This window comes from Muscardinus avellanarius (genome assembly GCF_963383645.1).
Source record: "Muscardinus avellanarius genome assembly, chromosome: 12".
Lineage (NCBI taxonomy): Eukaryota > Metazoa > Chordata > Mammalia > Rodentia > Gliridae > Muscardinus > Muscardinus avellanarius.
In genome coordinates this window covers 5,456,288-5,467,699 of record NC_137798.1, presented here as the reverse complement: position 1 = coordinate 5,467,699, position 11,412 = coordinate 5,456,288, and the positions used below count along the sequence as shown (strand labels likewise).

At 43.7% G+C, this 11,412-nt stretch overlaps 1 protein-coding gene across 2 annotated transcripts; it reads left to right on the top strand.

The window, feature by feature from the left end:
• Window positions 1-62: 62 nt before the first annotated feature.
• Window positions 63-7,262, top strand: OIP5 (Opa interacting protein 5; the record flags this gene model as incomplete). 2 transcript variants are annotated; one of them, XM_080706918.1, is made up of 5 exons in its annotated part: window positions 63-387; window positions 1,159-1,225; window positions 2,420-2,542; window positions 5,370-5,457; window positions 7,167-7,262. In XM_080706918.1, 5 exons carry the CDS (start codon window positions 66-68, stop codon window positions 7,260-7,262), a joined length of 696 nt encoding a protein of 231 aa, XP_080563044.1. The 2 variants fall into 2 exon arrangements, with proteins under 2 accessions (XP_080563044.1, XP_080563043.1); XM_080706917.1 differs by lacking the exon at window positions 2,420-2,542 and having other exon boundaries at window positions 66-387.
• Window positions 7,263-11,412: the final 4,150 nt, after the last annotated feature.

The following is an 11,412-nucleotide window of genomic DNA, read 5'->3' as shown; positions in this document are numbered from 1 at the left end:
CGTCCAATGAGGATGCTGGGGCGGCGCCCGGGCCCTTTTGAAACCCTGGCGGCCCCTGCAGGAAGATGGCGGCCCGGCCGAGGAGGCATCCTTCTCGCTATGCAAAGCTGTACTGGGGTGACGCTGGTGACCGCACCAAAAAGGCGGTCGACGAATCTTCTGTTACGACCTCCATGGAGTGGGACACACAAGTGGTGGAGGGGTCCTCGCCGCTCGGCCCCACGGGACTGGGGGTCCAGGAGCCCCCCGCCGGCTCGCTGCTGCCGTCCTGGATGCTGCCCGAGCGGTGTGCGGTGTTCCAGTGCGCGCAGTGCCACGCGGTGCTCGCCGACTCCGTGCACCTCTCCTGGAACCTGTCGCACTCCCTCGGGGCCGTGGTCTTCTCTAGTGAGTGGCAGGCGGCATCCAGGAAAGACGGATTGCTTGTGTGTGTGTGTGTGGGGGGTCCCGTTTTCTCCACCGCCTGCTGTAGAACTCGTTAGAGGGCGGGGTGGGGGGAAAGGATGAAGATTAGGAAGGAACCCGGGGGTGGAGAGCACGTTTGTAAACCCAGTACTTGGGAGGATGAGACAGGAGGATCGCAGGTTCAAACTGAGCCTCAGTTACTGCTTAGACCCTGTTTCAAAATAAAGAACAAAAAATAGGGCTAGAGGTGTAGTGCGAAGGTAGAATGCCTCTGGGTTCCATCCCTAGTACCACAAAAAAGAAAGAAAGAAGGAAAGAAAGAAAGAGAAATTAGCCCTTTGCCTGAGGGGTGGAAGCCGGGAGTAGTTTGCTTGCTTGCTTGCTTTTTTCATTTTGTTTTGCTGTTTTGTGGCTCGAATCCAGTGCCTTGTGCCTGCCAGGTGAAACCTCTAACACTGAGCCACACACACCCCTTGTCTGTTTTGTTTTCTTTGCTACTAGGATTTAATCCCGGGTTATTCTGCCTCTGAGTTACACCCCCAGCCCTATTTTTTATCCTTCATTTTGAAACAGGGTCTCACTAAGATGCTGAGGCAGGTTGGGAATTTGCCATCTTCCAGCCTCAGCCTCCCAAGTATTGGGATTTCAAGCATGAGCCACCACACCGCTTCTTTTTTATTTTGTGTGGCTACGTGAGTCTGGCAAGGCAGGAGGTTTTCCTTTTCAACCGCTCATTGGTGTTTGTCATTTTAGGAGTTACAAATAACGTCGTCTTGGAAGCACCCTTCCTGGTGGGCATTGAAGGAACACTTAAATGCAGGTGTGTTTGGATAATAGGAGATAGAATGCCTCTGGGTTCAATCCTCAGTACTGAAAAAACAAAACATTTCTCTATTTAAGTGACAGTTAAATATCCATGATTTCAGTGGGACATAGTGGTGCATGTCTATAATCCCATTACTTGTGAGACTGAAACAGGATGATCACAGGTCCAAAGCCGCCTCAGTAACTTTGTGATGCTTTTAGCAATTTAAAAAAATATATAGGGCTTGGGGTGTAGCTTATAGTTGAGAGGTAAATGCTTATGGGTTCATGCCTAGCACACACATACACATACAATCCATGATTATTTTATTGCTCAGAATTCATGATGTATCTTTAATTTAGGGTAGAATTATAATTTAAACCTGAGTTGATGTTTCTTTTTTGTTTGTGTGTGATACTGAGGGTGGAACCTAGGGGCTTTTCTACCCCTGGGCTACACTCCCAGACCTATTTTTTTAAATATATTTTATTTGGAAACAGGGTCTCACTAAGTTGCTGAGAGCCTCACTAAGTAGCTGAGGCTGGCTTCAAACCTGTGCGATCCTCCTGTCTCAGCCTCCCAAGTATGGGGATTACAAGTGTGTGCCACCACGCCTGGCTCTGAGTTGATGTTTCTATAATATGACAGTATGATATTCTTTTCTTTTCCTTTTTACAGTACTGGGAATAGAACCCAGGGGCATTGTACCTCCGAGCCATACCCCCAGCTCTATTCTTTATTTTGAAACAGGGCCTGAGTTGCAAAAGGCCTAAGTAGCTGAGGCTGTCCTCGAACCACGATTCTTCTGTCTCAACTCTCCAAATGCTGGGATTACTAATGTGTGCTACCATGCCCAATTATATTTATTTATTTATTTGTTAGTACTGGGGATGGAACCCAGGGGCATTTTGCCTCACAATGACACCCCCAGCCCTATTTTTTTAAGATTATTTTGAAACAGGGTCTCACTGAGTTTTAAAGGGTCTGAGTATCTGAGGTGGGCTTCGAACCTACGCAATCCTCCTGTCTCAGCCTCCCGAATGCTGGGATTACAAGCATGCACCACCAGGCCCGGCTTGATATTTTTAAGTCTCCTATTATAATATAGTTTTCTCTTAAGTCTTTGGTGCAGGAATGCTTTCTGAGACTAGTTGTTATTTTATTTGTTCTACAATTTTTATTCTTCTCATATTTCGTTTTCCCCCTCAGCGTTTATAACCTGTTATTCTGTAGTTCCTGTGGGATTCCCATTGGTTTCCATCTGTATTCCACCCATGCTGGTCTGGCTGCCTTGAGAGGTCACTTCTGTCTTTCCAGTGATAAAATGGTGTGGTAAGTAGAAGGAGATATTCTTACACAGTATTTGTACCAGGGAAAATGCTAAAGCTGGCACTTTCTCATACAAAAAAAGATAACAGTACAACCAAAATAGGATGTCATCATGTTATGATCACTGTAGATGTCTTCTAACTATTCCATGCCTTAATAGTTGTGGTTTTTTGTTTGTTTTTGCAGGTCTGGGGATGGAACCCAGGGGCATTCTACCTCCGAGCTACACCCCCTGCCCTATTTTTTATTCTTTAGTTTGAAACAGGGTCTCACTGAGTTGAAGAGGGCCTCACTAAGTAGCTGAGGCTGTCTGTGAACCGCGATCCTCCTGTCTCAGCCTCCTGAATGCTGGGATTACAAGCATGCACCACCACGCCCAGCTTTTTTAAATTTTTGAAACAGGGCCTCACTGAGTTCTGAATAGCCTCGTTAAGTAGTTTGCGGCTGTCCGTGAACTGTGATCCTCTGTTCTCAGCTTCCCGAGTGCTGGGATTACAAGAGTGCGCCACCACGCCTGGCCCCAAGCCCTATTTTTTATTTATTTTATTTTAAACTTAAGCTGAATAATAATTTTAGCTCTACATCTATATAATGCTTAACACTAAAAATGCGAAATTTTTTTATCAGAAGTGTATGTTTATTCTTTATTTTTATTTTTATTTTTTGGTGGTATTTGGGGTGGAACTGAGGCTTTCTACCTCCAGGCTATACTCCCAGACCTATTTTCTATTTTATTTGGAAACAGGGTCTCACTAAGTTGCTGAGAGCCTCACTAAGTAGCTGAGGCTGACATCGAACCTGTGTGATCCTCCTGTCTCAGCCTCCCAAGTGCAGGGATTATAAGTGTGCGCCACAATGCCCGGCTTTATTCTTTATTTTGAAACAGGGTCTCACTGAGTTGCAGAGGGCCTAAGTAGCTGAGGCTGTTCTCCAACCACAATCTTCCTATTTTAGCCTCCCAAATGCTGGGATTACAAGAGTGTGCCACCAAACCCAGCTCTCAGCCCTATTTTTAGCTTTTTCGTTTGGAATCACGGTCTTATTAAGTTGTGGAGGACCTCACAAGTTCCTGAGGGTAGCTGCAAACCTGTGATCCCGTCTTTGCCTCCCAAGAATAAAATGAAATAGGGCTGGAGGCCGGGCGTGGTGGTGCACACTTGTAATCCCAGTGCTTGGGAGATTGAGACAAGAGGATCGCACAAGTTCGAAGCCAGCCTCAACTACTTAGTGAGGCTCTCAGCAACTTAATGAGACCCTGTTTCCAAATAAAATATAAAATAGGTCTGGGAGTATAGCCCAGAGGTAGAAAAGCCCTTGGGTCCCACCCCCACTACCACCAAAAAAAGGGTGGGCTGGGAGAGTACCCCTAGATTCCATCCTCAGTAACACACACACACACACACCGCACAATAAACAAATAATAATAAAAAAAATAGGGTCAGCCGTGTAGCTCAGAGGTAGAATGCCCCTAAATTTAATCCCCAGTACCACGAAAAAAAAAACCAAAAAAAAAAACAGAGCTGCATGGTGGTGCTTGCCTATAACACATATATTTGGGAGACTGAGATAGGAGGATCATAGTTCAGCGTCAAAAAGTAATAAGACAGCCAGGCGTGGTAGCGCACTCTTGTAATCCCTGCGCTTTGGAGGCTGAGACAGGAGGATCACACAGGTTCGCCAGCCTCAGCTATTTAGTGAGGCTCTTAGCAACTTATTGAGACCCTGTTTCCAAAGTATAAAAAATATAGCTGGCAGTATAACCCGGAGATAGAAAGCCCCTGGATTCCACCCCTAGTACCACCACCAAAAAAAAAAAAAAAAAAAAAAAAAAGTAATGAGACTGCCGGGCATGGTGGTGCATACTTGTAATCCCAGTACTTGAGAGACTGAGACAGGAGGATCCGGGTTTGTGGACATCCTTAGCTACTTGGTGAGGCCTTCCCCAATTCAGTGAGACCCTGTTTTTTATGCTTTTTTTTTTTTTGGTGGTACTAGGGGTGGAACCCAGAGGCTTTCTACCTCTGAGCTATACTCCCAGACCTTTTTTATATTTTATTTGGAAACAGGGTCTCACTAAGTTGCTGAAAGCCTCACTAAGTAGCTGAGGCTGGCTTAGAACCCCATGCGATCCTCCTGTCTCAGCCTCCCAAGCGCGGGGATTATAAGCGTGTGCCACCACGCCTGGCTTAGACCCTGTTTTTATAAAGAGTAAAAAATCGGGCTGGGGGTGTAGGTGTAGCCAAAAAAAAAAAAAAAAAATGTAATGAGACTCATTAGCCTAGCAAAATCTTATTTCAGAGGGAAAAAAAGTGGGTATAGTGGTGCACACTTGTAATTCCAGTATTTGGGAGGCTTGAGACAAAAGAACTGTGGTTTGTGGTCAGCGTCAGCTACTTAGGCCCTTTGCAACTCAGTGAGACCATGTTTCAAAATAAAGAATAAAATATAGGGCTGGGAGCCGGGTGTGGTGACTCACACTTGTAATCCCATCAATCAGGAGGCTGAGACCTGAGGATCACGGTTCATGGACTGCCTCAGCCACTTAGACCCTCTGCAACTCAGTGAGACCCTGTTTCAAAATAAAAATACAAAATAGGGCAAGGGGTGTGGCTCAGAGGTCGAATGCCCCTGGGTTCCATCCCCACCAAAAAAAAAGGGGGGTAGCTAGGGGTGTAGCTTGGAGATAGAATGTCCCTGGGTTCCATCCCCAGTACTGCCCAAAAAAAAAAAGCAGGCTTTGCTTGAAAAATACATTTCAAAGGCGAGGTTGGTTCACTGAGCATCTTAACTATGGTATGGTACTAATATTTTCTTTGTATTTTCTATCTAGCTATCTCTTAAAAACAAAAGCCATAATAAATGCATCCGAAATGGAAATGGATATTCACACCGTACTACTACCAGAAAAGATCGTGGAGGTAAATTTCATGTTGGTGGTATGGTACTATAACGTAGACAACTCTGGAATATTTTACTCACGAACATGGGGATTATGAAATAAATAGTGTGATACTCCAGTATATATGGTTTGGTGGTTCTTGTTGAATTTGGAACACAAATCAAAATATAAAGTGAAATGGTAAGATCGTACAGGAGGAGGTGCAAATTGTTCAATTCTTAAATTTATGAAAACCCTGTTTTTTGGTTTTTTTTTTTTGGCGGGTCTGGAGATGGAACCGAGAGGTATTCGACCTCCGAGCTACACCCCTGCCCTATTTTTATTCTTTATTTTGAAACAGGGTCTCACTGAGTTGCAGAGGGCCTCACTAAGTAGCTGAGGCTGTCCGCGAATCGTGATTCTCCAGGTTTCTGCCTCCCGGATGCTGGGATTACAAGCGTGCGCCATCACGCCCGGCTCTCAGCAAGGTATTGAGACTCTCATCAACCTAGTGAGTCCCTGTCTTAAAACAAAACAAAAAAAAAATAGGCTGGGTGTGGTAGTATGCACTTGAAATTCGAGTACTTGGGAGGCTGAGACAGGAGGGTCACAAGTTCTTGGCAGCCTCAGCTACTTAGTGAGGCTCTCCACAATTTAGTGAGACCCTGATTACTCATAAAAAAATAAAATAGGTCTGGGGTGTAGTTACTTGAATGTAGAAGGCCTCTGGGTTCTATTCCTGTACCTAAGAAAATAAAATAGGGCTGAGTGTATAGTTTGGAGGTAGTATGTCCCTGGATTCAGTCCTTGGTATTGCAACAAATAAAGATGAAGGCTGAGGGCATAGCTCAGTGTTAGGGCACACCAGTGTTCAGTCCCTAGTATTGCACAAAAAAAGAAAAAGGAAAGAAGAAATAGAACCAGCCAGATGTGGTACATGCTTGCAATCCCAGTACTTGGGAGGTAGGTTGAGAAAGTAGGATCGTGGTTCCCAGACAGCCTCAGCTACTTTTTTTTTTTTTTTTTTTTTTTTTGCGGGTCTGGGGATGGAACCCAGAAGCATTGACCTCCGAGCTACATCCCCTGCCCAATATTTTTTCTTTATTTTGAAACAGGGTCTCACTGAGTTACAGAAGGCCTCATTAAGTAATTGAGGCTGTCCGTAAATCATGATCCTCTGGTCTCAGCCTCCCAAATGCTGGGATTACAAGTGTGCACCACCACACCTGGCTCAGCCTCAGCTGCTTAATGAGGCCCTTTGCAACTCAGTGAGACCCTGTTTCAAAATAAAGAACAAGCCGGGCGTGGTGGCGCATGCTTGTAATCCCACCCAGTACTTGGGAGGTGGAGACAGGAGGATTGTGCAGGTTCGAAGCCAGCCTTAGCTACTTAGTGAGGCTCTCAGTAACTTAGTGAGACTCTGTGGAAATATGTCTGGGAGTATAGCCCAAAGGTAGAAAGCCTCTGGTTTCTATCCCCAGCACCACACACACAAATACATACATACATACATACATACATACATACATACATAATACATACATAAAACAAAAAATAGGGCCACAGGTGTAGCTTGGAGATAAAATCCCCCAGGGTCCCATTCCCAGTACTGCAGAAAAAAAGAAAGGAAAAAAGAAATATAACCAATGCATCCTGACATGTGTTGAGATATTGCCTGTTTCTAGTCATTATATAAATTAGCTTCTATTTGAAATTGATACCTTGGCATCTCTATATTTATTTTTTCAGCTGAAAGAGAAGATAATGCTAATGCATACTCGCTTGAATTCACTAATGAAGATTCTGAAGAAAGTGAGTCCTGACCTGTCCAACCCAGAAAACTGACCAAGAACGAAGGCTTGACTATCAGGTTCAGGCTTGTTGCTGTTTGATCAATTTTGGGGAAAAAGTTCAAGAACTGGCGGAGGTGGGGGTGAGAGAGCCGAGCTTGGTGGCTCATGTTTGTAATCCCAGTACTTAGAGGCTGAGATAGGAGGATTGCAGGTTGGAACCCAGCCTCAGCAATGCAGTGAGACTCGTATCAACTTAGCAAGACCCTGTTTCCAAATAAAAAATAAAATAGTGCTGGTGGTATAGTTCCAAGGTAAAATACCCCTGGGTTCAATCCTCAGCACCACAAAAAGAAAAAAGGAAAAAAAAAAATTGGGCAAACTGTGACTTATTATTTTTACTTTTACACCGACCCCCCTCCCCCCTCCACGATACTGGGAGTGGAACCCAGGGGCTTTTTTCTACCTCTAGGCTATACTCCCAGGCCTTATTTTATACTTTATTTGGAAACAGGGTCTAAGTTGCTGAGATCCTAAGTAGCTGAGGCTGGCTTCGAACCTGTGCAGTCCTCCTGTCTCAGCCTCCCAAGCTCTGGGACTACAAGTGTGCGTCATCACACCTGGCTAGACCAATTTTCTAAATATTTGTAGATAAGAAATTAAGTCCTCTACCTAGGTCCCGTAGCTATTTGCCTTAAGAATTTATTTTAGCTCCTCTTTCATTTTACAGTCTCTATCTCTGAAAACCTGCTATAAATTTCAGAACAGCGAAGCTGTTTTTTTATTTGTGGCACTGGGAATTGAATCCAGAGGAATTCTACCTCTGAGCTATACCCCCACCCGTTTTCTCTTTCTTTTTACCTTTGCGGTACTGGAGATAGAACCCAGGGGCATTCTACCTCCGAGCTACACCCTCAGCCCTATTTTTTATTCTTTATTTTCAAAACAGGGTCGTACTAAGTTGCGGAAAGCCTTAGTAGCCGAGGCTGTCTGTGAACCGTGATCCTCTGGTCTCAGCCTCCCGAATGCTGGGATTACAAGCACACAAACACTATGCCCGGCATTATTTTCATTTTCAAACAGGGTCTAACTAGGTTGACAAAAGCCTTACTACTTGCCGAGCTTGTCCTTGAACATGCAATCTCCTATCTCAGCCTCTCACTGAGATTATAGGTACATGGCACCATGTTTGGCTGGAGACCTCGTTTCAAAATAAAACAGGGACTGGGGTATAGCTTGGAAGTCAAACCAAAAAAATGCATTGTGGGTCTGAAAATAGTCTATGCTGACTGCTGGCATTTCTACATGGAGCAGTTGCCATAGGAATATTGATCAATATTTGTGTTTGTGGTACCAGGGATTGAATCTTGTGGTACTGGGGATGGAACCCAGGGGCCTTCAACTTCCATGCTACACCTCCAGACCTATTTTCTATTTTATTTGGAAACAGGGTCTCACTAAGTTGCTGAGAGCCTCACTAAGTAGTTGAGGCTGGCACTGATCCTCCTGTCTTGGCCTCCCAAGCACTGGGATTACAATTGTGTGCCACCATGCCCAACTGGCCTTTTTATTTTTATATTTTAAACAGGGTCTCACAGAGTTGCTATGATTAGCCTCAAAACTATAATCCTTTTTTTTTTTATCATTGATAATTCTTTTTTTGGGGGGGGTGGTACTGGGGTTCCTGGAAACTCTTCTACCTCCAGGCTACACTCCCAGACCTATTTTTTTTTTTTTTAATATTTTTATTTGGAAACAGGGTCTCTTAAACCAGCATGGCTGGCTTCGAACCTGCGCGATCCTCCTGTCTCTGCCTCCCAAGCGCGGGGATTACAAGTGCGCCACCATGCCCAGCATGATAAGTCATTTTTAATGTAAAAATGTAGATACATAATATTCTATGAAAAGGTAGACTGCATAATATTCACTTTTCTGTTGTAAACAACTCAATCGTAATATTTAAAGTAATATAAAATATTAAGCATTCACCAAATACTGTACACTTCTCTGATTCCTGCTTTCTGTAATATACACTCTTTTTGTAAACTGAACTCAGTGGTAATAATGAAAGTAATAAAGAAGCCGGGCGCGGTGAGCACACTCGTAATCCCAGCACTCAGGAGGCTGAGACCGGAGGATCGCGGTTCGCAGACAGCCTCAGCTACTTAGTGAGGCCTCTGCAGGTCAGTGAGACCCTGTTTCAAAATAAAGAAAAAATAGGGCAGGGGGTGGAGCTCAGAGGTCGAAATGCCCCTGGGTTCCATCCCCAGACCTGCAAAATAAAAAATAAAAAAAAAAAGAAAAAGTAATAAAGTTTCAAATATTCACCAAAGTACTATTTTCTATAATTTTGTTTCATGTAGCACTTTGGCTAAGTAGATTAAAAATATTCATTTAATAAATTTATTTTGTGATACTGGGAAATTGAACCTAGGGGCATTCTACCTCTGAGCAACATTCCCAGCCCTATTTTATTTGGAAACAGGATCTCACTAAGTTGGTGAGACCCTCCCCCACAACTTAGTGTGAGACTGTCAAAATACAAAAATAAAAAATAGGGGTGGAGGTGTAGCTCGGCAGTAGAATGGACCTGGGTTCAATTTCCAGTAACACCCCCACCAAAAAAAAAAAAATTGGGCATGGTGGCACATGTTTGTAATCCCAGTACTTGGGAGGCTGAAACAAGAGGAACTCACATTTGAAACAGTCTCAGTAACTGTGTCGTTCTTAGTAACTTTCTGAGACCCAGTTTCCAAGTTAAAAAAAAAAGGTCTAGGGGGTATACTCTGGAGGTAGACAGTCCCTGGGTTCTATCCCAAGTCGACACAAAACCATAAAATTGGGCTGGAGGTGTAGCTCAGAGTTGGTATACCCTTGGGTCTAATCCCCAGTACCACACAAAGATAAAATAGTGCAGCCAGGTACAGTGGCACACATTTGTGATCCCAGTACTTTAGAGGCTGAGCTGGATCACAGGTTGGCAGCCAGCCTCAGCAACTTCCTGAGGCCCCCACAACTTAGTGAGACTGTTTCCAAATAAAAAATATAACAGGGCTGGCCGTGTAGCTCAGAGGCAAATATCCTCAGGTTCAATCCCCAGTACCACAAAAATAAGTTAAATCAATGAATAAATAAGGCTGGGGATCAGCTCAGAGGAAGAATACCCCCAGGATCAATTCCCAGTACTACTACAAAAAAAAAGAAAGAAAAAAGAAAAGAAACCCAGTTCCTTGTTTTTTTTTTTTGAGGGCCAGAGATGGAACCCAGGGGCATTCGACCTCCGAGCTCCACCCCCTGCCCTACTTTTTACTCTTTATTTTGAAACCGGGTCTCACTGAGTTGCAGAGGGCCTCACTAAGTAGCTGAGGCTGTCCGCGAACTGCCATCCTCCAGGTCTCAGCCCCCCGAATGCTGGGATTACAATCGTGCGCCACCACGCCCGGCTAGTTCCTTTGTTTTTTGACATCTGCAGCCTACTTCAGACTTGCAGAATGGTTTCTACCAACATAATGTACATCTTTATTTGAAATGACCACTTCAAGTAACAACACATAAAGTTTCAGTGCATTCTCAGCTCATGCTGCTTTATTGCTAATATACATATATATATACACACACATACACAGGTGCAGAGCTTCCAACTCATAACAGTTCCCTTTTACATCAAGGAATAAAACTTCTTCAAAACTCCCAAAGATGCATAGATTAAAAAGCAAGCTGCCTTTATAATACTTCCAACATACTCAATAAGATCGTTAACATTACCTTATATACACCAATGGTGCAATGGAATATGTAAAACACAAGTAAACAAAATGAACAACTCCTGTACTTAAAGAATATTTTTAAGACGGGAAAACAAACAAACAAACAAAAAACCCAAAACAACAAAATGGATACTTTTTGTTTTGGTACTAGGGATTGAACTCAGGACCATTCTACCTCTGAGCTACACCCGCAGCCCTATTTCATTTTTTATTTTGAAATCTCACTAGTTGGATATGGTGGCATACACCTGTGATCCTAGTATTTTGGAGGCGGTGAAAGGAAGACAAAAGGCAGATTAACAATCAGCTTTAGCAATCTAGTGAGACTCTTTCAAAATGAAAATAAAATAGGGCTGGGAGTGTAGCTCAGAGGTAGAATGGGTTCAATCCTCAGTACACAAGAAAAAAAAAAAACAGATAAGGATTTTACTAAGTTGC